Consider the following 24,900-nt stretch of genomic DNA (forward strand, 5'->3'; position numbering starts at 1 on the left):
TTATGTTTTTTTCTTATTAATCGAAAAAAAATTTAAAAAATTATTTATTTATGAATAGTATCAAAATTCTAAATAGAAAAAAAAAAGAGAAAATATATCACACGATAACTTTCATTACATCCAATCATTGAGTTGCATTATTATTTTTAATACATTGCCAAGGGTAGGGGTGAAAGTTCGGTGTGTGGTTTGGATTAGGGCCTAATCCAATCCGAATAAAATTTGGATTTCGATTTTTCAATCTGAATCCAAACTAATTAGGGTTTGCATCCAATCCGAAATTTCATACTTTAGATTGGATCCGATCCGAAAATCCAATTTTTTCAAACTCTAGTTTTTCAATTAAATAACTTAAGCACAACAACAGCCTAGTAGATTTAGGAAATGAGGAATTAAATGCAGTTAGTGTTTTAGGGGAAGGATTGAAGTGCTATGTGTATTGGGCTATGGAGTAGGTTTTTTTATAATAAAAAATCAGTTAAGCACTTAAGCCCAATCCAGATACATAATACAAGGCATATTACTATTCGGTTATATTGGATTTTTGGATACAATTATCCTCAATCCAATCCGATCCGAAAATCCATTTTTTTAAAAAATCTCAATCTGAATCCAATAAGAACACAGTTCGAATCCAATCCGAATTACTAATTCGGATTGGATTGGATTGGGTTTTGGATTTATCCGAATAACTTTCACCCCTATTCAAGGGTAACTCTAGATTACTCGTGGAGTTGTGTTTTACGAAGCACATAAAATTTTCTTTTCAACCATGTTTTATTTTCCTATATTATTGTTCATGGTTGCAAGCTGGAATGTCATAACTTTTGATTGGAAATACTCCAAGTCCTCCAACTGCAAGAGAGTAAGAGACTATATGGTTGTTGGATAGGAATGTTATATTTTAGAATGCGTTTTGAATATAACATGTTATATCATAATTTATTATATAATATTTGTTACAGCTTAACAAAAAAGACATAGACTATATATCATTATATAAATAATGACATAAATTTCATGTCATTCTGACATTTATTTCATGTCATTCTAACATTTATTTCATGTCATTTGAATTTTTTTTACAAAAGAAGTGGTGATTTGTAAATTATTACAGCATAAATTATGGTGCAGCATTTACACTAGAAATTTGTGTAGATAATAACACGGTGATATACAAACACGTGAAAAAAATACAATAATCAACCCTATTAGAAATTAATGAATAAAAAGTTTTAAGTATTATTGAATTAGATTCACCACGTATTTAATCTATTTCTTTCTCCAATGGATGGATTAGCTTTTGTGTAGACAACTTTCACTATTTATATATAACTTATTTCACTATTTAATTTAATTCTTTCTCTAGACTAGAGGAAGGTCAGCCTCAGCTAGAGCTAGAAAGTATTGATCTAATTCATATATGTAGAAGTCTCATTTGAGCTGTCACATATAGAAAAAGTGACCTATGTGATGAGGAGAGAGATAGAGAAAAAAAAGATACCCAAAAAATATAGTGTTGCAAGTAAATTGAAACAATTCAGAATATTAAGTGTTGGAAGTAAATAACAACGAAGGAACCGAGGAAGTATTATTTAAGCATGTGCTAAATTCCATCAAATTAAACTTCCGAAATCCTAATTAGCAACACCTATCTCTATTATATAAGGGAAGGGGGGAGCAATGGTGTCCTCTTTTGAAATGCCTATTTTGCCCCCCTTCCCTTTCTAAATTACAAAAGGAATGTCAAAATCAAAACCGACACTCAAAGAAAACTATCGAAAATTAATTTACAAAACTCACTCACAAATCACTCACAAATCACTTAAAAGAAGAAACTTTACAAATCACTCATACAATTTAGAAAATCACGTTATAAAAATCACGCAAATCACTCAAATAATCAGGGAACTTAATCAAAACTTAAAATTAACATACAAACTAAAACTAATAACCTAGAACGTCAATACATACAAAAACATTTACAAAAATTTACTTACAAATCACTATTTTCAAGAACCGTTCACAATTAATGTTGGGTCATAATAAAAAATAGAGGTGTATTTGTAGTGAAATCATAATTTAGAAGTTAGACAAGGAAAAAAATTATTTACTTTTTTATAGTGTTTCCTATATATAATGAGACTTTTATATATATTTGGACCTATCTTTTTCTATTATATAATAGCGATTAATTATCAAGGTAAAAAAGTTTATGTAAAATATCATTTAACAATTAAAGTACAACATATCTCTATTATATATGAGAAGGGGGAAGCTATGGTGTCCTTGATATAGGAAAAATTAGGTCGTTACTAGCCTCCTAAAATCAAACAAAACCTAACTAAATCACTAAACTAGGTAAAGTGATAAGTAAGGGTCGAAATCCACAGGGACTAAGGAACACCAAAATGTATTGATAAAACAATAAGCTAGGCCGGAATCAAGTCGGAAATTGTCAATAACCAACTAAAACTACGAAAAAGCTAAATATCAAAGATAACTAAAGTTAGGAGATGGGATTAAACACCAACTAATCATGAAATAGGCATAAGAATATCAAACATAGAGATAATACATGAACACTACTTGAATTAGCTATTGACCCAACACACAACTCCCATCCTACTCTCATAGGCGGAGAAATCCTCAAAGACATCAAATAAGGACTCTCATCCATTACTAACATATCCCGAGGTTCAAAGTAACCCAAGTCAAAAATAGAAATCAATAGGTCACACTCTCATGCCAACCTAAATCAATCAACTCCATCTAATACGACATTCAAGTGATCAAAAAGAATGCAACATAGATTAGAAGAGCTAAACAAGCAATAATTTAATCACACAAATCTCTAAATCTAATCTCAAATGCCCAATTCAATCATGGTTGGGTTTTCACCCAAACCCTAACCAACAAACTACTCCATAAATACAAAAATGAGGACTTTAGAGAAATTAAACTTTAATAACATGATAATAATCATTAATCTAACATTAAACTAAATAAAATAAATCATAAATAATTAAACTAATCAAGAACAACTAATCTAAGAAAAACAATGAAAATAAAACAATAAAAGAGGAGATAGAGTAAGAAATGCTCATTGATTAATGGTTGAAAGTTTCAATACAAGTGTCACTCTTGAATCTACAATCTCCATCTTTATTTGAGATTTCCCCCTTTTTCTCCCTAAACTAAACTATGGAGGTTAAACCTCTCTAAAAACCCTAAAATCTAAAAGTGGTGAAAAAAATAAAACTAGGCTAAAAAAAAAAACTCTTCCACAAAATGTGGGTTCAAAGTATTTATACTCCTACTAAAATTAAAATAGAAAATAAGAAAAAAAAAGGGGGAAAAGATAAAAAGGAGAAGTTAAAGAAAAGGAGTAAAAAGAGGAAGTAAAAAAAAGGAAAAAGGAAAAAGGAAAAGATAAAAATGAAAAAGTGGGAACACGTGAAGTACAGTAGAGGAGAAAAGAAAGGAAGAAAGAAAAAGGAAAAAGAAAGTTGAAAAATAGAAAAAATCAAAACCTCCAAAACCACACTACTTTTCTCCTGTTCTTCTTCGGTGAGGTCTGCATTTCATTTGGAGATATTTTTTTTATCCCTTCCTTCGCACTTCTTGGCTTCATCACCAATCAACACCGACGTCAACATCCATCATCATCGTCGATCTTCATCATCAATGTCTATCAATCATCACCGTTGTTTCTTTTCCAATCCAATCTCTTTTACTGTTCAATTTTCACCATAGATTTTGCTCCAATAAATGACAACCCTTGATCTACTTAATGAGTGTTTGAGCACGTTTTTTTCTTTGAGCGCCCGCTCCGTGGTCTCTCCATGGTCGCTCATACATTCTGCCTCCATTCTGTTTTTGTTGTAGTCCAGCGGAGCGCACGCTCCGTTCTACAGAGGAGCGCCCGCTCCGTTCTGTTTTGGGACAAATGATTGGATTGCAGTGGAGATGGAGTTTAGTGTCTTGGATTGAAATGGTAGCGTTGCGATTAATCTGAGCAGGAGATTTAATGTACTGTGGGTATATGGATGGAGGAAGATAGTGGTGGTAGTGTATTGGGGATTGGTGTGGTGTTGGATATAGAACGATGTGGTGTAGGATAAGAGTCATGGTGTGGTGTAGGATATGTTGGCCATGAAGAAGGATGAAGTTTTGGGACTTTTAAATTGAACTTAACTCCATAAATTTCGTCCTTCCAGTTCCGCAAACACTCACCTACACACATAAAGATAAAGCACGAGACCGGAAAACAAGAGTGACTAAAGGGAATTAAATAGAAAATTAATACAAAAAACTAAACTAATTCATCTATAAAATTAATAAAACAAAGGAAAGAAAGAAATTACGAAATGAAGACCTAAAAACAAACAAAAAATACTAAATAAATAAATTAAGCTGCAAAATGTGAAAATAAGAAATAAAGGCTAAAATAGGTATAAATTTATGAAAATAACTATGAAAATAATGTAAAAACTACTCCTAGAAGTGACATAAATGTCACTTATCAGTCCTCGAATGAAGAGACTATGTTATCCCCTTCCCATTCTAAATTATAAATTCACTTACAAATCAAAGGGGACTTCAAACAAAAATACCAAAAATATAATTATAACAATCACTCACAAGTCAACTAAAATCATAAAATTGCATAATTTACGTTATGCAAATCACTAAAATGAGGAAACTTTACAAAAACTTAAAAATTCACTTACAAACTACAACCTATGAAAAAATTGACTTGAAATCAAAGTGTCCACTTTCTTTACAATTTAAAATGAATTGTACTTAATTCAAAAATCAACTAAAAAATTATAATATTAGAAATCATAAATAAATTCAATAAAATTTATATTTTGTTCATAGAATTTAACATTGAAAAGTAAAAAAAAAAAAAAAAAAAAAAAAAAAAAAAAAAAAAAAAAAAGACAAAAAGAATGGTGAGAGACTTAAGTGACAGATGCTAAACCAATCAAATTTAGTAACTAAAAACAATCATACTTCATATGTCTAATGTTCAAATTTTGACTTTTATACCGAAGAAAATCGAGTATTCGTTTCGAAAAAAATTCAAGCACGCATCGCGTGCAAAAAATTCTAGTATTAATTAGGTAGAACACATATGCTACTTTATTACTAGCTTGTCCATTAGGTGCTACATAGAAGATGGCCCATGCGTGTTCTTTAGCAAAGACATCATAGTGCTCTCGCCTCTTAAGACTTCTTAGAAGTTAGAACTAGATGCTCCCTCTCACATTTTATATGTGCACATTTTTCATTTTGCTCATTTAAGCAAAATACTAAATATGCGACAAACGTGCAATAACAAGAACAAGAACAAGAACGAGAATATATTTGAAAGTTCTAGGTGTTCTCGTAAGCACTTAAGAATTTGCAGTTGTTTAGCCCAGTAAGAAATTATCCTGGTACATGTTGCACCCCATTACTCCTTCCATCTCACAGCCCATCTCATGATCCATGCATCGCAGCTGTCCCAAAAATGTTGCCTATTATCCGGGGTGGGCCAAAGCCCCACAGAGTATCAAAATGCAACTCCAAGTACCATTCAGTCATTCACGTTTGCTGTAGTTGAGACCCAAATTTCATTTCAAGGAATTACAAACTTTGTTGGTCATCTTACTTCAATAGTTTAATACGCTCCATTTTATTCGCGAGGAATATAAATTTCCTTCAATTTATTTTTTTTATCTATATGAATCACGAATGTAGTATAAAGTACTAGAATTTTTTGCACGCGATGCGTGCTTAAATTTTTTTTCGAAACAGAAATTCGATTTTCTTTGGCATAACAGTCAAAATTTAAACATTAATTAGACATACAAACTATAATTGTTTTTAGTTGCAAAATTTGATTGGTTTAGTTTCTGTCACTTAAGTCTCTCACCATTCTTTTTGTTTTGTTTTTTTTAACTTTTCAAAGTTAAATTCTATGAACAAAATAGAAATTTTATTGAATTTATTTATGTTTTTAATATTATAATTTTTTAGTTGATTTTTGAATTAAGTACAGTACTTCATAAATTGTAAAGAAAGTAGACACTTTAATTTCAAGTCAATTTTTTCACAGGTTGTAGTTTGTAAGTGAGTTTTTAAGTTTTTGTAAAGTTTCCTCATTTTAGTGATTTGCATAACGTAAATTATGCAATTTTATGATTTTAGTTGACTTGTGAGTGATTGTTATAATTATTTTTTTTGATATTTTTGTTTGAAGCCCCCTTTGATTTCTTTTGTAATTTATAATGGGAAGGGGGTAACATAGTCTCTTCATTCGGGGACACTATAGCTCCCCCCTTCCCTTATATAATAGAGATATCTTGTGCTTTAATTCTTAAATGATATTTTACATAAACATTTTTACCTTGATAATTAATCGCTATTATTTAATAGAAAAAAATAGGTCCAAATATATGTAAAAGTTTCATTATATATAGAAAATACTATAAAAAAGTAAATAATTTTTTTTTCTTATTGTCTAACTTCTAAATTCTGATTTCACTACAAATACACCTCTATTTTTTTTATCATGACCCACCATTAATTGTGAATGGTTCTTGAGAATAGTGATTTGTAAGTAATTTTTTGTAAATGTTTTTGTATGTATTGACGTTCTAGGTTATTAGCTAGTTTTAGTTTGTACATTAATTTTAAGTTTTAATAAAGTTTCCTGATTATTTGAGTGATTTGCGTGATTTTTATAATGTGATTTCCTCAATTGTATGGTTGATTTGTAAAGTTTATTCTTTTAAGTGATTTGTGAGTGAGTGTTGTAAATTTATTTTCGGTAGTTTTCTTTGAGTGCGAATTTTGATTTTGACATTCCTTTTGTAATTTAGAAAGGGAAGGGGGGCAAAATAGGCATTTCAAAAGAGGACACCATTGCTCCCCCCCTTCCCTTATATAATAGAGATAAAAAAAAGGAGGAAAGAGTCGAATATGTCATCTATTGTTCACAGCACCAACTACTAGGTCTAGACATCCTTGGTAATTCCCTTCAATTCATGGGTTAATTAAACTCTCCTTATTAATGAATATTGTGTGGCTAAATTTTTGTCTCTGTAGACTAGCGGTTCATTTTTTGTATTTTTTTCTATAAAAAAATGTTATATATAAAACTAACCTAGATTGATGTATTGAACCACATGTTTCAGGTATAAGCCTAACACTTCAGTTCACCTCTCCCTTTCCCCTAATATAGTATACATGTATAACCATACTTCCTCTCTTTTTTACTTATGACGTTTCTCACATTTGACAATTCTCTATTATTTGCAATAATATTTCTATTTTTGGCAATATGTTCACTTATTTGCTGGGACGAAGGAGCAGCAAATAAGTGAACCTGAATTAGTATCCACCAACCAACCACCAATTTCGAGTAGACTCCTTCACAGTAGAGTTAGAAGCGAAAACTAAATCAACAAAAATTGGAAAATTCTTGAGAAAAAAAAATCTAAACGAGAATTCGAATTAATGAGCTTTTAAAAAATAATGGAGTATAAGATTAATGAAAAATTGAAGATACTTTATATTTAAATGAACTAACAATTAATTTGAGAGGAATAGGGAAGGGGTGATTTCATTGTTGATGATAAAATATTTGACACTTATGATCATCCCATGGATATACCATAAAAGACAGTTAACCCCGAAAGGGGGAGAAAAGCCAACACAAAGGATGGAGAATTATTTAATACAAAGGACAAAAAGGAGTAAAGAAAAGTGGAAAACAAGAACGAAAGTAATGGCCGGAAGTAAGAGAGAAATTGGGGCTTACCATGGGTAAAAGCATCCATGCTGTCAGCCCCTTACTATAGAAAAAGTTTGATTTGCTTTGCGAGGGGGAGGGGGAGCGGCTGATAGTTCGGTTTAATAAAAATGAATTAAATAAGAATCAAGATTGTCTAGTTGGAGGCTCTCCTTCCACCGATGTGATAGGAATTCGATTCTTTCCCTTTTTAAAGTCGGATCCCTAAATTAACATCCATCTGTAATGGATTTCATCTTATCTAGAAAATAAAAATAAATTAACTATCAAATTAATTCGATGAAAACTTAGTAAGCATATAAAAACATTTGATATTTTGATTCTATTGACTTTGGACTTCTTGATGGAGACATGGAGTCATTGCATCTAAAATCAATTTTAATCTTTCTCATTTTCTATATTTTGTCACTCAAACTTGCTATAAATTTATGATACTACTTAATTTGAGTGGGAAAAAAGTGAATACTCTGATATGGAAAGATACATAAACTCTGGTCACCAAATTGAAATTTCTCCAAATCTCAGGACATCAAAGTTATATAAGAAGAAAAAACTTTCTTAATTAAGCTCATGAATGAGCATTAAAGAATTGAATTAAAAAAGTAAAAAAAAACAATACTAAACACAAAAGTAAATAGAAATGATTTTACACAAACTTTTTTACAGCTAAAATTACCTTTCTTTGCAATAAGTTGGCCTAATTAAACTGTCAAAATCTGTTCATTAAGCTCATTATAAATGAACCAAAATCAGGTCTTTCACTTTCATGTTCATGAAGAACAGTTTCCATCACTCAACCTCTTTTTCCTCTTCCAAACCATGAAGTACCCAAGTCCTCCACATACCAAAAACAGAACCATTCCATCAGCAACAAGTACTAAAACCAAAACCCATTTTCTCAAACCACTTTTCTTATGTTTCCCAAAACTTCCCTTAGAAACCTTAACCAAATAACTCAATCCACTTCCTCTATTCACCTGTTTAACCCCTCTAACCACATCAAAGTACATACATTCTCTTGTACGCGACGAATACAATGCAGCACCACATTCACAGTCATCTAAGCAAGAATCTGCACATTGTGTTTTACTAAAATTACTCATTGAGGTAGCATTTTTAAGTAATGTACCAGCATCTTTTAACTCAAGCATCTCAACTTCATCTTTACTACACAAATGTCCTGCAGTCTTCCCTGCATTACAACCGCCCTTTGAACTATCTCGGCCCCTTGTTAACAAACGAATACAAGAACAAGTCTTCGAAAACGTGCATATTCCATAAGGTGAGCAAGCCAGGGGAAGATCACAAGTAGTATTTAGAGCTTGAAATGATGTCTCAAACTTGTCTTTGTAGGGTGAATAATAGTAAAAACCGAGGTTTCCTGTATCATTATTGAGGGCTAGGAACCTTACTTGTTGTTGATAAGGCGAAAGAATCTGTGAAAAGTTTCTGAACTTGTCATCAAACAATTCTAGACCCTTCGAAGCTAATTCGATGTAGGTGATGTTTCTGCTCTTGGAAGGGTGATATTCCCAGTAAGAATACTTGTTGTTACTACCTGAATTCAAGTAGAGAGCAACTTTATCATGGTGAATCTCAAATGAAAAGAATGATTTGGAGAAGTTGTTAGTAGGAGATGAGGTCAAGTGAGTAGCTACACTTAGTCTCTGCCCCAAGAGTAAGATGTTTGTTGGGAAATTGAATGTTTGCCACTTTATGTTATCTTGTGCATCAACCAGTACTAAATTGCCAGTGTCCAGCAATAGTAATTTCTGCATCAATGTAATAAATTAAAACAATCAAGGAAAACTTCGGTGTATGATTTTCTCGAATCAAAATCTTCTGTATGTACCATCTTCTTAAACAAAACAACAATAACAACTCAAAATTCACCAAACAGATACAATGTAGGAAATTTTGATGTATACATTCTTATAATTAACCAGTCTAAGATATATTAACAAATACTGTGTTCTCAAATTGTATGTTGATAGAGTATAAATCTATTCCTGGGGCCTCAACCATAAGCTTAAGCTTTTGGTTGAGTTGGTCCTTTGACATGGTATCGGAGTCAGCGTGACAAAAAGGTCACGGGTTCGAATCTCATCCACCCCTCCTTTCTCAGTGGAATATTTAGCGCCAAGTATAAGAGAGATTTGTGTTGCATCCACACATCAAGCTCAAAGAGCTCTTGCGTGAGGGGGCGTGATAGAGTATAAATCTATTCCTGGTGCCTCAACCATAAGCTTAATCTTTATTACTAGAGCTTGTCTTAAAAGTCCTAATTTATAAACATTAACAACCCAATTAAGTACCTGGATATAGAGAAAAGTCTAAGAACAAAGAGTGTTCTTAAGCTTAATGAAATTCAAACCATTGTATTTAGAATAAAGTGTTACCTCCACACCTTGTTCTGAAGTGGCAGTCCGCCAACCAATCTGTTCATTCATCCCAATCAACCGTAGATCCCCCATTTTCGTAAACTCGAGCACACAAGCATCAGATGTAAAGAACTTAGAAACATGCCCTGAACTCCACACCTCAACATTACCTAGGAAGACCTGGAGCGAGCACGCGTACCGCCCATCAATGGCATCAACACTCATGGCAGTTCGAAAATTCAGTGGCATTTGATCAGTTTCCATTAGATATGCCTTACCATTGAAACCTTCACTATAATCACTTGGTACAGCTAAAGTAAACCTGTAACCTACTGATATATCAGACCTGCAACATCCTAGTATTATCAACATAAAAACTACTAGGATTATGAAACATAACATGTAGATGAACTTCATTGGTTGTTATACTATGTTGTAGTTTTAACATTGATTGTGTTTTCCTAGAAAGATTGTTGAAGCAGGTGGTTGAATTTTGGGATCAAAGAAAAAAAGTTCACTTGTACTTTTTATTTTCTGCCTTTTTTTGTCTATGGTATTGTGTATTCCACTAATGAGTAATGAATATAGTTTGTGAGATTTACATGTTTTAATAATCAAGTGTGTAGTGTGTTGTACCAAAAAGAGGTTACTTTTGCCTTTGGTGGGGTAGTGGGGAGGTATTATTACTAAAAGTGTGGCCTGCTTCTTCATTGTACTTGGTGAGAGGCTAAGAGAAAAGATGGGTAATCAAAGCAACCAGCTAATTTTGAGGTTTGTTATTAGAGAAAACGAGTTATTAGGCCCGACTATGTTCCGGGTAAGAAAAAATTTCATTTATTGATATAATACTTTATGATAATAACACTAAATAAAACTTGGCCTAGTTTGTTAAAACTTTAGTATATGTACTTGAGGTCTCGAGATCAAACTCTAATTACATGAACTAAAACTTCCTAGGGAAAGCACCACGTGACATAGTTTCTTGTTTATGCACGTCTTTTAATATATTTGTATAGATTAATGTGAAATGTTAACAAAATTTTAAGATTATAAAGTATGAAACGACTGAAAAGTTCGACACTTCTATAATCTGGCTCAAATTTTAATGTTTGGACGATAAATACAATTAGTATATAATTCTATTCAGAGAAGTAATAAAGAAGACGTGTTTAAAAATAAGACTCAGGTGAGATTAACCTTTATACACTAATATAAGTCGCTTTCTTCTAACGTTTTGTTCAATTGAGGTAAAACTAACATATACTTCCTCCAAGAAAAAAAGACAACTCCCTCCAAATAAGGAGGTAACCCCTACCAAGGCTACTAGCCTTGTAGGAACTACCAGCACATTGGCTGGTAAAGCATGTTAATGAAATACCCCAACATACTGCTGGGAATAAGGATCAAACTCCTGACCTCAAGGATCAGAGGGGAGTGTTCTACCACATGAGTTAGCTCCTCATCCTTCTCCAAATAAGGCTATCTATCTCTTTGTACTATTAGGCATATGTGGCTAATTGGCTATCTATAATCCAACATACTTAAAATACATCTTGGAAAGGGTTGCAAGAAGGGGCCCAATAACTTCTAAATTTGTCGTGTGATATCAAGTGGCTTTGTAAATGAATTGCTGAGCATTGCTTTGTTTTGATGAATGCAATCTGAAAAGCTGGATTATGGAGGGTTTTGTTTAATAAAGACTAACCATGAGTTGTTTATGACATTGGTACTACGATATTCTGACGTATTACTCACAATATGAAAAGAACATAATACATATTGGGGTACTTTTCCGTGCCAAATGTCTTGATGGACCGGGTTCACAAACAATTTATTGTAAATCCAAAGTTTCAAACTGACCTTATCATATAAAAATTAACTATATTAAAAATAAAATGATTATATCATACAAAAACTGATTGTATAAAAAAATTGACTATATTATATAAAAACTTACTGTATAAAATGTGATTATATTATACTACTATAAAACTAGCTATATCAAACGAAAATTGTCATATGAAACGAAAATTGACGATATCATATGATTTAATCTAATTAAGTGATTCTAAGTACAAACCAAGGAACCCAAACCTAACTACCTCACTAAGTTGGTTTTGGTGTATTGGTTGTTTACTTTGTCGATCAACTCATTGAATTAGACTTCGATTCCCAATTAGAAATTATCTTAGCTAGTTATTTACTTTTAATTTCTTATCGAGAGCACCTGCAGCGAGGTGATTAGCCATCATTAGTCGTAACTGGGTAAGTATTGGTATTTCAACAAAGCCGGGAGGTTGATACATAGATACTGTTTCCTACAGATCACCATGTAAAAAAGGTGTTCTTCACATCATATTGATGAATAGACCATCGTCGAGCCATGGCCAAACCTAATACAATACAAATAGTGGTCGGACGAACCACTGGACTAAAAGTCTCATCAAAATCAACACCTTATTCCTGTGACCTGCCATCATACACGAAATGAGATATATGTCTTTCAAGGTCACTATTAGATTTTTCTGTATGATGAAAAGCCACATACAATTTACAATCTTCACCCCGTAGGTTTAGGAACCAACTTCCAAGTCCCTATTTGAACTAAAGCGTTATATTCTTCGTTCATAGCTGCATTCCAATTTGGGTCAGACAGTGTAATTTCGCGACTTTTTGGAATAGGGGAGTGAGACATAGGTGCAGGTGGGATGGGAGTTAGCATAGCATAACGGCCTCGGCCCTCGAGTAGTCACTTAAGGAGAAAAGAGCGGAGGGTGGCTGGGGATGCAGTTGAGGGACTGCGTTGGTGTGGGGGGGTATACCACACCGCTATGGATTGGGTGTGCTGACTAGCTGGGGAGGCTGGTAGGCTTCCACTCACAAGGCTCGTGTCATGCCCAGCTGACTCGTGAGGCGCTGGCGCAGAAGAAGGCCTAGCAAGAGGGGTAGAGGCGCATCTAATCTGTTGAGCAGTAGGGGTGAGGCCTTGGGCTTGGGGATGGATAACGCGCGTTAGGCCTGGTATGTAGGCTTGGGTGCTGGGTTGTCTGTAATCTAGGGATGATAGGAGGGATTGAATGAGGGAGATGGGGAGCCATGGGTCATAAAATATGGTTGGGATAATGTTTGATATGGAATTGATGTTCAACAAAAGTGATATGTGATGTGCTTATTTGTAGATACATCAAAACAACGATAACCCCGATGATTTTTAAGATAACCTAGAAATATGCAAGGTGTAGACCTTGGAGCATGTTTATGAGGGGTAGTAGATGTCAGATTAGGATAGCATAGCCACCCGAACACTCCGAGATGATATATCATATGTTTGGATTTTATGAAACAAAGCCTAAAAAAGGGTCATATTGGGTAGGGTCTTGGTGGGAAGATATTATGGAGATCTGTAGCAGTTTCAATAGCAAAGTCCTAAAACGTCAACGATATAGTGAGGCATGGTGGAGCATGGTGAAACTAATATTGTTTAAGGTATGTATCATTCTTCCGGCTTTGCCATTTTGGGAAGATGCGTGAGGGCATGAGAATCAAAAAATGATATCGTTGGTGAGATAAAATTGTTTAAATGGATTATTTCACGACCATGATCACTTGAAAAGCTTTAATCGGGCGTTCTAATTGAGTTTTAACATAGGCATGGAATTCAAGGATGGCTTGATAAGCTCGAGATATGTGGCAAGGGGGACAGTCTACGTGTAATGAGTAAATCATCAATAAGAACAAGATTATTACCTGAACTACTACAAATATAAGAGGTCCATAAATCTGCATGAATAATATTAATATCAGTGGTAGTAGCATTGATTGATTCATAAAAAGGTAATTTAATATGTTTTTCAATATGACAAGAGTTGTAAAAAGTAGAGTCATGCTCTATATTACAAGCTATAAAATTATTGTGTCTAAGAGAGCTAATAGATTGAGATTCCAAATGTCACAGTCGGTCATGCCAAGTGGGATAGGGAATAACAGCTAGGGTCGTGGCTATGCAGGTGGATGGTTGGGCTTAACTCACAAGATATAGGTCCCAAGAGCTATCACATCTCGTTATAATGGTCCCCGCTCGAAGGTCCTTCATAGAAAATCATAAGGATCAAATTCTATAGACACAGAATAATCAGAAGTAAATTTTCTAACAGAAATTTTGTTCGTAATGATTTGAGGTGCAAGGTAGACATCACGAAGGGTTAAGGGTTGATTGGAAAGAGTGGTGTGTCCATAACCCGTACTCGAAATGCAATTGTCATTACCAATTAAAATATGATTTTTTGTGCTCAAATTAAACAAGGGTAAGAGATACCTGAGGAGTGAGTCATGTGACAGGTTGCACCTGAGGCCATGTACCAAGCATCATTGGGATGAGGTAAAGTCATGGTCGAAAAAGTTGCCCTAAGTTTAGTGGGGGTCATCATTGAGCCGTATGATGTTGGGCCAGCACCATAGGCCCCGTGGAGGATGAGGTGTATAAGGGTGCTGGGCCACTAGAGCAAGCATGGGCCTCAGATATGTCTGGGCTGTTGTAGAGGTGTAATGGGTTGGGGGAGTAGCCGAGTTACGCTGCCATGACTGAGAGGCGTCCCGTTGTTATGGGGATGGGAGGGGTCGGCCCATTTTGAAGAGGTAGACTTGTGCGGGTTGTTGGTTAGAGGATTGATGTTGCTGTTAAGTGTCACTTTGATTGATGCCACCACCCCGGCCGCACCCACGACAAGGTTTGTCACCGTGGCCGCCGCTACGGCTATGTTCAGTGCCTCGACTGCCGCTAATGTTGTCTATCCAATTAGAGTTGTGTTGCTGGGTGGAATTACTCACAGTGGAGGGTGATGGGGTCAACCTCTTGGAACACGAAACTTTTATGTGGTGGATGAGCTGTCGTGGGCCTTCCGAGACTCTACAAGAAGTAGGCAACTGCGGGTTGTTTCGAAGGAATACAGTGGCTCGGTTTGCTGATCATTGAGGCAACCGTGTCAAAGTCAGTATTGACAAGACTGGCGACTAGGCATAATACACACCAATTTCTGTTCGGAGATGTGTTGATCAACATTAGAAAGCTGATCGCGGAGGTTCTTTAATTGATGACAATAGGTAGTAATGCCACAGAAATTAGAGAGGTGCAAAGTATTGAACTGATTCTCAAGATAAATAGCCAAGCTAGTATGTTTGTTGTCTTGAAATATTGCTTTGAGGCGATCCCACGTGTCTTGAGCGGTTGAACCACGGTAAAGGATGGTTTGTAATAGATCTGATGAGATAGTGCCAAAAAACCACTTTTTGACGACTGAGTCAAGACGTTACCAAAGAGGCAAAGAGCGTTAGTCATGTTAGCAAGGCAGGATTTGGTAAAGTCAATGTGATCTAAAACATCATAGGCATGACAAGGTATTTCAAACATTTCTATCTAATTAGAGTAGTGAACCTTCTCACGATTAATAATCAAATGTATGTCGTTCTTGATGTTGGTGACGGACGCCGAGTGATAATTTGGTTGGCCGTAGGAGGAGGAGGTATAGAGGACGATTGTTTGGGGTCGGCTTCATTTGTCATATTGGCTCCAGAAAGTCGGAAGAGGTGGAGCACTGATCGGCAGTAGGGAGAAACCGTGGATAAGTGCTCAAGATCGAAGAAAAAAGTGTGGGTTGGAGAGGGTTAATTTTCTTGTGGTTGTGATACCATGCTAGATTTTGGGTAAAACTCTCTGAATCCATTGATCTTAATATATAGGTTACAACATAAAGATAATCCTAATAATATTAGAAATTCTTTTTTAAACCAAAAAAAAAAAAATATATTAGAAAACCTAACTAGAGTAGAAAGTTTAATTCTATAAGATATACCCAAAAACAAAATATACTCCTAATATATTTTATATTTTTATCGAAACCATCCCATATATATAAGACATAGTAATAAATTTTTGGAGTGTGTTATATACAACAAAAGAAAGGCTAAATACAACAAAACATATTAAAAGACTAAACCTATCCTTTAGGGGGTCATCTATGACAAACTCCCCCAACTATGACAGATGATCCCGCTTTGGGGGGATCATCTATGACAAATGACCCCCTTATATGGAGATCATTTATGACAAATGGCCTCATTCCCGTCATATGGGGGTCATCTATGATAAATGACCCCATTTCGCCATACCCCTAACGCGTCAAACATATAATATAACTTGATACGAAAAGTTTGGACGTTGGCTATTATGTTAGGGGGGATGCGATAGCCCCATTTCAGAATTTTTCCCGACCCTAACGCATCCAACTTTATAAATAGATGTGACATGTTGGCGTGTGTGCATATGTACTTATGGTAATGTATTTTGTTGTACCCTGCGTACGAGATTTTTTTATTATTATAAAATAAAATTAACTGTAGTTAAGTTAAGCATAATTTTAGATGCTATATTAACTTTTTTTTTTTTTTTTCTGTATATAGCCCTTTATGTAAATTTTCAGGTTTTGTAAAGTGCAGTTATTATTATCATCAGCTAAGTAATGAGTTACAACAACATAAAAGAAAAAAAACCCTTTGAGTTTTGAAGTTTGATCTTTCTTCTTCCCTCGAAAACTGTACAAATTCAACAACTTAATTCTGATGTACTTCCTTTAAAACGTCACCGTATTATGCTCCTCCGACCACCTGCTTTCCGTCACAGTTGCAGAATTTCATCATCATCCATGGCACATGTGAGTAATTGTTGTTAATTTTTCATACTGGGTATTTTGTGTTGTTGTTTATTTTGTTCTGTAACACGGAAAAAATGAACCTTTTAATGGAAATTTGTTTTGATTATGTTCATATTATGTGTAGTATGCTTCGTGTTATAATTCAAGAACTTCATATCATGTTTTGATCAAGTTTTAATACTGCATAATTGTAATCCCAGTCATTTTGATTGCAGAATTTTTTGTTGAAGAATGTATAAACTTAAGTGTTGGCTTTTTAATGGAAAATCTTGCTGATTAAAAGAAATTTTATTTTCATTAGTTAGGTTCTGTTTATAATGATATGCTTAAGTGTGACAAAATTTCTGATTAACACACTGAATTATGATTCTGTGTTCAAATTGAGAATGATTGATTCTTGTTATAATGTTTAGGGTTAGTTTTGTGAAGGTTTATAGATCAATCTTTGACATACTTATGGAGAAGAGCAGTTTTACGAGTAATAATGTAGTATTGTAATTTATAAGCGAAATGGACATGGGAAGTTTATGTTGCTGATCTAGGAGCTATGTAGCATGGGTACTTCTTCTAGGTCACGTATTCGTACCCGTACCCGATACAATACGTATCCAGTATGGGTATGCGTACCCATTCCTAAAATTTCAAAATCTCGTCGTTTTATGTCCCTGTACCCGAATCCGCACTCCGTACTTGTATCCGTCTATGTGCAACCTAGTCTAGGAGCACTGCAAAAGGGGGTGAATTGTAGTGATAGGAACTATGAATATGCTTTTTGCCGAATCAAAGAAATAACGAAAGGAACAAGGTAAAGACATGAATTAAGTTACGAGGAAAACCATCTTAGGGCTAATAGGGAGTAGAAACGTCGACCACAAGAGATTTTAGACTCAACTTTGTTCACTAAAAATAGGCCGAATTCTATCACACTTGAGTCACTACTCATGTTCCTCTAGGAACACCACCAATCACAACAATAGTTCCCACAACTTTTGTTCTTTTTCTTGACTTAACTCAAAGTCTTAACTAAAAGTCCTTTCTCTTGCTTCACTCAAAGATCACTTGAAGACAAGATTTCACTCAAAATCTTAAACCCAAAACGAATATATGATATCAAATTCTCACTAAGGGAACAAACGAGCAACGTAGGAACAATGACACTTGTTAAGAACTCACTGATTCAATTAAATATTATAAACTCTATTTTTGCTATATTAGTTACTCTCTAAAACTAGGTTTAGAAGTGCACTATTTATAGGTTCGAGTAACATTAGGATGTTTCACTTAGTTATTAGCTTAACCCCTAAAAAATAGAACAAATTAATAACATGATAGACTTAGGAACTTTAACAAGAACCCGAAAAATTGATTTGCTTAGGCCTTGTCCAGGATCACAGAAAATAAATGCATCATATTGTCCAGGCACACTTGCTAATACACATCTTTGACCATCAATATCTCAAATTAAATATTATTAAAAGTTATAAAAAAAATACTATTTTGACAATATACGTTGAGATTAACCCATTAACAATTCAAATTATGACATGTGTCTTTGTAAATTCGTAATTAAAGATGGTCGAAGTTAAATAGTTTAAAAAGTCAATATGATGCATCTATTAAGAAACGGAGGAAGTATTAGTTTGACTTCGTCATATGTCATCTTCAAAAACTCAAGGTCAACAGTTTCAATTCTAAGTTCCTAATTCTCCAAGTTAAAAAGAACTTGATCTTATAGGTACTTGATTATAGAGATTGGAAAGTAATAGCAGTACCATCGCCGAACACTAAATCTTCCCATATTCTCATGAAGTTTAAGTTGATATGACCAAATAGCAAATATCTCTGATCATGTATTAGTAAATTATAGAAACTTTGTACTCTAAAATACACTGAAATAAATCTAACACATTCATACATGATATGTATTTATATATATTAGCACTAGAAATGTGGACAAAGTTTGTGAATTTTAACCACAAAAAAAGACATTACGTTATAAAAAAAAAATACGGAGGAAGTACACTATTGCTACCATTTACAGCTGTTTAGGAGGATGGGTAGCCTAGAGCAGAAGGATCATCTATATTGTGTTCAATGCTTAGCATCACTATATGTTATACTCCTATGTATAGAGGATTCCCATGCTTCTCTGGATCGATATTTCATATGCTAGGTATTAATATGGAGGAGAATTTTAGACACTACAAGAAGTTACATAATGAGTATACATTTTTCCTCTTGGTACTTGACTGCAACTGCTATCAATGTTTTGGATTGAAGGTGATTCATCTGAAAACAAGTATTAATAATAACGGGAAACAGGTTGAAATGAGTAAAAACAACCATACTTCCAATGACAAGCAAGGAGATGTTGGCAGTGCAAAACCAGTTCGGAAGAGATTAGCGTTTGGTGGTTTAAATGCCATAAGGAAACATCTGGGTTATGAAACCGACAAGCAGCAGCCTAATGCCTCAACAACAGCTAGAAATAACACAATTTGTTCCTTATTTTCAACCAATAACCAGTCTTCCGCAATGGATGTAAGTAAACAGACTACTATATCTGCATCAAAGGCGCTAATTCCTTGTTCAAAGCAACCTGAGCGTCCATCTCTTGTAGATGCTGACCAGAAGAATAGTCATCCTTGGCCCTCTGAGAAGTCTGGTTGCAGTGGATCCATGAAAGGGGATGTATGTTTGTTTGCTGTAGACTGTCATGTGTTGGAGGAGTGCTCTTTGCCAAATACAAAGGCTGAAATTTCTGCATCAGAGGTGCCTATTTCTTCTTTGAAGCAACCTGAGCATCCTGCTGTCGTAGATGCTGACCAAGAAGATAAATGTTCTTTGCCCTCCGTGAGTTCTGGTTGCAGTGGCTCAGGTGAGAAATCTGTGAAAGACAATGACTTCCCGATTGATATAGGCTGTACACTCATGCTGGATGAATACTCTTTGCCGAATAGATTTGGGAAGCATGAGCCAGCAAACTCCAGGAAGCCAAAATTTATCAAACATAGTGTGAAAGATAATGGTAGTAATAGGAATAAATACCCAAAGAAGAGGACTTGCGCCCCTATTGAAGTGTTTGATATGTGCCAGTCTGAAGCTGATGACTACAGGTTTCTGAGCTCATCTCTAGATTTTGTGGATGAAGCAAAAGTGCCTGAGGTGGGTAAGCTGAGCGATGAGCCTAGACAAATAGTGCTCAGGCCAGGGATGATCTTACTAAAGAGTTACATCTCCAACAGTGACCAGGTGATTTACTAGACCTTGTCATACTGGAAAACTATCCTGACTTCCTATCATTTGAGGAACCTATTTTTCAACTTTTAAGTACTCCTAACAAGCATGCAACACATATATGTGGCCTATATTTAGAATGGTCCATTTTTGGATTATTCATACATTTTTGGTTTAAAATGGAACATATGACTATCTATTAACATGTCAGAATGTTAAGTGCAACATCGTCCTGGAACACTATGAATAGCTACTTTACCTTATATATGCTTTCTTCGTTTTGTATTGTACTAGGGTAATCCACCACTAGATGAAAAACAGGTGAAGCTCCCCGTGACGTGGGAATGACCCTTAGGTTTACATCAGTCTTTTCACCAAGTATCAGTAATATAGCGAAGTTCAGATCAGAAAAGCTCATTCCCTTGCATTAGGTGAAAGAAGAGAATAGGTTCTAAATCTAGTAGTTATCATATTCAAATTATTGCATAATCATGTATGATATAATTTTCAGGGGACTGAACATCCTGAACATATATGAGCTTGCTTGACCTAAATTTTGTGCGCTGGATTTATTGTTTATAATATATAACTGGTTTGTGGATTTCTTCCAGGTTTCTATAGTAAGGAAATGTAGAAAACTTGGCATTGGTCCTGGGGGCTTCTACCAACCTGGTTACAAATATGGAGGAAAACTTCGACTGCATATGATGTGCCTTGGTCTTGATTGGGATCCTCAGACAAGGAAGTATCAGAAAAGAAGACGAATAGATAGGTCTGAGCCACCTGGTATCCCCCCCGAGTTTCTTGGGTTGGTTGATCGGGCTATGCTAGATTCACTAGCTCTCATAAGGAGCGATTCAAAAGTTTCCAGTGCTGAAGACATCCTTCCTCAGATAAATCCAGACATTTGCATAGTCAACTTCTACTCAGAGACCGGACGACTTGGTCTACATCAGGTATATACTTTTGCAATTTTTCACCTTTTTGTGTACTCCAGATAGTTCCAGAACTTGCTGAAAAACGTTGGGCATATAAATTGTTTACTGTTATTTTCACATTGCTGTTACTTATGGCATGTTGGTACAACTGGGATTTAGGTAGATATTATGAAAATATACAAGATAAGTAATGCAATCTTCTTCCTTTTTTTACTTTGCAGATAATATTTTACCTTGCTGAAATTAGAAACATCTTGATGTGTTTTAGTGCATAGAGTAGATATTATGAAAATATACAAGTAATGCAATCTTCTTCCTTTTTTTACTTTGCACAAAATATTTTACCTTTGCTGAAATTAGAAACATCTTGATGTGTTTTAGTGCATAGAGTTAAGTATTAAGTATATGACCCTTTTTGAAAGAGAGGAGGAACATGATGACTAAAGTTTGTATATTGTAACGAGGATAGTGAAAGTCAAATGTTTTAGGCTTGTTGGTCGGGATGATAATCGTTATTCAAGAAACCTAGTTTTTCCGATGGTGGAAAACATTTAAGTTTCTTAAGTAATGCCACAATTCTTTTCCTATCCCTTGATCTTCACTTCTTCCCTTCCTCTCTAGTCCTCTTGAATTAAACTGCTAATGAAGTTCAAAACTTGATTCCTGTTTGTAAGAGAATTCAGTTTAACAATGTTTTCCTTCGAACCAATCCCAATAGATTACATAAATCACTTTTTCCTTCACTGCTGTGTACTAGGAACTAAAAATATTGATACATTTTCTGTCCAACCAAAATGGAAGCAAGAACAATAGCAGCTTTACAGGTTCTCTTGTTTATTGGTGTCTATCTTTGATATTTATGGGTTCCTTTGGTTTTTTCTTTTCATTCAGGATCGTGATGAGAGTATAGAGTCTCTCAAGAAAGGACTACCAGTCGTTTCTTTCTCGATAGGCGACTCAGCTGAGTTCTTGTATGGAGATCAAAGGGATGCAAACAAGGCAGAAAATCTGATTCTAGACTCAGGAGATGTCTTGATATTCGGTGGTGAATCGAGGCATGTTTTTCATGGTGTCGCGTCCATTATACCAAATTCTGCTCCTCACTTCTTGTTCGAAGAAACCGGGCTTCTGCCTGGCAGGCTTAATCTTACTTTTAGACAATACTGAATTTACTTCAGGTTTTTGACATCGGCTGATCAGAATTAACTCCTTTATGTATCCATGTTTTTTGTTTCCCATTTGGTAGTAATGGTTATTTCTGTTATGGGAAATTTAGGTATCTCATAAAGTATGATATTATGTGAGCCATAACCCATAAGTTCACTCAAAAGTTGGATCAATTGGGTTTCCTTTGGATGTATGCAAAAGGCAAAAACTAAGCACCGTGTCTACGGCAGAAAATTACGATAGCACTAAGTAAATAATACTCCTTCCTATCAAGGATAGCTTGGCCTAATGGTTAAGATTGAGGTGTTGTGAATGATAGGTCACAAGTTTGAATTCCCCTCTTCTTTTTTGTACTGCCTTCGTGGCCCATATAGATAAAATAAAATAATTAATTAATACTCCTTTCCTAAATACTGGTCACGTTTTTATTTTAAGTTGTCCAAAAATAATTGACAACCTCCTAAATTAATTAGCTAAATCATGAATCTTGTTGTGCTGCTTATGGATTCTCTTGCTGAGACTCGAACCCGTTTTTTTATTAAATGACTCATTTTGACTTTGATATTATTCGCATATATGACATTGAGTATCTCTTTTGATTTCTACTTAATGAAAAATATACTCATGTGAAGATCTTGATAGATCAATTTTAATGCATATTTTAAAAATATCAACTTTTTGTTACTTTTTCCTTACTGATAATTAAAGCTATTAAGGTTGAAATTAGTGTCTTAACAAGTGTGACTAAAGAAATGGGTCAACTAATAAATAACAGAGTAAGTACAACATTATTGATATGTCGATGTTGTTACGTTCTAATAACTCTTTTATCTTTTAGTTTTACATAGAATCTCAATAGTTTCTTGTTCTTGATAAAATATTATCTATAAATGTTGTAAATCCTATGAGTTATAATCAAATTTTGAACTATGCGTTGAATTAATTATCTGACGCTAGGATTAATCAAGCACGGAGGTCTCTCTATCCGGTTAGCGAGTCGACTTATGCTATTTAACATACCAAGTCTATTTTAATCTCTGGATTATGCCCATCTGTTTAGGTTAATTATAGAGTACTATATAAATCCTATAATTAACTTCTGCCTCTATATTTTCTGTAATCTGTACTCTTTCCTAAACGTAATAAAATCATTTCTCCTCTACTTGTGGACGTAGCTAACACATTGTTAGTGTGTCTTAATTGTTCATTATTTTTTTGCTTCGCTAATTACATCTATCTGTCACAACAAAGTTATTCTTCAACCAATCAAAATATTAGAATGTTATTTAATTTTTCATGAATCCAAAGCACCCTTATTTTTCGGGGGTCATGAGAGGGTTGTACTTCTATATAACCAACATATATGAGAGATTGCCCTTTCTTAAGAAGGTGTAAAAGATGAGTGTGTTTTTTTTTTTTCATATTTGTGTTTCATTATACATCTCATATTATCTACTTGAATTTTCTCTTGTTACATAATTTTGGCATAAGTTTGTATGTTTCCAAATTTTCACACAAAAGTAACTTTTAATGAAATGGTTGTGTTAATCTTAGAGAACTGATGAGTAAACACGATTAGTACCTTGGTCGTTATTGTTGAGTTTGGTGCATTTGAAACTTGTCAAATTCTGTTTTCGCAGGTCCGCCACATCGGGGGCCGAGACGTCGGCAGATTTGGAAAGTTGATGCCCGATCGGGCGGTTTAACTTTTACACGATTTCGATCTTTTCTGTTTTGAGTTATCTTTTAGGGTTTTGTTTGGGGTACCTTATGTTATAAAAGGGTTTCATGGTGTTCATTATTTAACATACAGCTTTTGAAACACTTTTAGCCTCTAGTAATTTTAGGACTCCTTGTAATTATTCTCTCTGGTTTTTCTCCATGATAGTGAAGAAGCTCTAATCCCCCACCTGTAGACGTAGGTCTATCTTGACTGAACCACGTAAATCCTTGTGTTATTTATTTGTTATCTTTATTGTTTTCTCACCTTTATTATTTTATTGATTTTGTTCTGCATTAATCAAACTACAAAACCCTATTTCCTAACTGTTATAGTCTTGAAACATTGCATCCTTATTTCATTCCAAGGCAACCTTCTTTAGCTGATATTAATTGAAATTTTGTGCACCTCCGGGGAAATTCATCAAACAATAATAACAAGGTGAATAATGAACTCGCAAGGTATTCTATGTTTTTTATTCGAATGCAATAATAAACCCGCTAATAACTGGACATTGATTATTGCCAACCCTTTTATTATTGAATTTTCATTGGTTAGGAATACATTAAAACATTATTTTTATGTCTCTTCTCTCCTCATTTATTACATACATATCAATATTTTATTATAATGTGTCTAAAAGGGTTGGCAACCCTAAGGGTTACTCAAACATTTTCCCTAATAACTTAGCCACATGCAAGTCACAATGTTCTAATGTAGTGTATATTCACAATTACATCAATTGATGTGCTTGATTGCCACATTACGTGAGCATTGGGCTAAATATGTTGATCAAACATCAAATTTCATGAAATGCCAAAGATCAATGCGTGAAGTAGTTGAAAATTAAACAATTACATAATTGTGTTTTCAAGATACAAGACAAGAACAATTGTACATAGGTTATTGTATTCGATCACATCAATCAGTCCACGTATGATAGGCA

General features: G+C 34.4%; 2 protein-coding genes across 3 annotated transcripts; one reads left to right on the forward strand and one right to left on the reverse strand.

Annotated features, from left to right (window-relative positions):
• Positions 1-8,153: 8,153 nt before the first annotated feature.
• On the reverse strand, positions 8,154-10,740 carry LOC104898210 (G-type lectin S-receptor-like serine/threonine-protein kinase SD2-5). Its single transcript, XM_010685254.4, has 2 exons — positions 10,204-10,740; positions 8,154-9,576 (listed from the first exon to the last, which is right to left on the reverse strand). Exons 1-2 carry the CDS (start codon positions 10,600-10,602, stop codon positions 8,575-8,577), a joined length of 1,401 nt encoding a protein of 466 aa, XP_010683556.2. The 5' UTR covers positions 10,603-10,740; the 3' UTR covers positions 8,154-8,574.
• Positions 10,741-16,685: 5,945 nt separating this feature from the next.
• Positions 16,686-22,312, forward strand: LOC104898211 (uncharacterized). Of its 2 annotated transcripts, none has more exons than XM_010685256.4 (4): positions 16,686-16,892; positions 19,173-20,144; positions 20,741-21,085; positions 21,959-22,312. In XM_010685256.4, exons 1-4 carry the CDS (start codon positions 16,830-16,832, stop codon positions 22,232-22,234), a joined length of 1,656 nt encoding a protein of 551 aa, XP_010683558.2. In that variant the 5' UTR covers positions 16,686-16,829; the 3' UTR covers positions 22,235-22,312. The 2 variants fall into 2 exon arrangements, with proteins under 2 accessions (XP_010683558.2, XP_010683559.2); XM_010685257.4 differs by having other exon boundaries at positions 19,215-20,144.
• Positions 22,313-24,900: the final 2,588 nt, after the last annotated feature.

The sequence above is a fragment of the Beta vulgaris genome, chromosome 7 (genome assembly GCF_026745355.1).
Source record: "Beta vulgaris subsp. vulgaris cultivar EL10 chromosome 7, EL10.2, whole genome shotgun sequence".
NCBI classification, from domain to species: Eukaryota; Viridiplantae; Streptophyta; class Magnoliopsida; order Caryophyllales; family Amaranthaceae; genus Beta; species Beta vulgaris.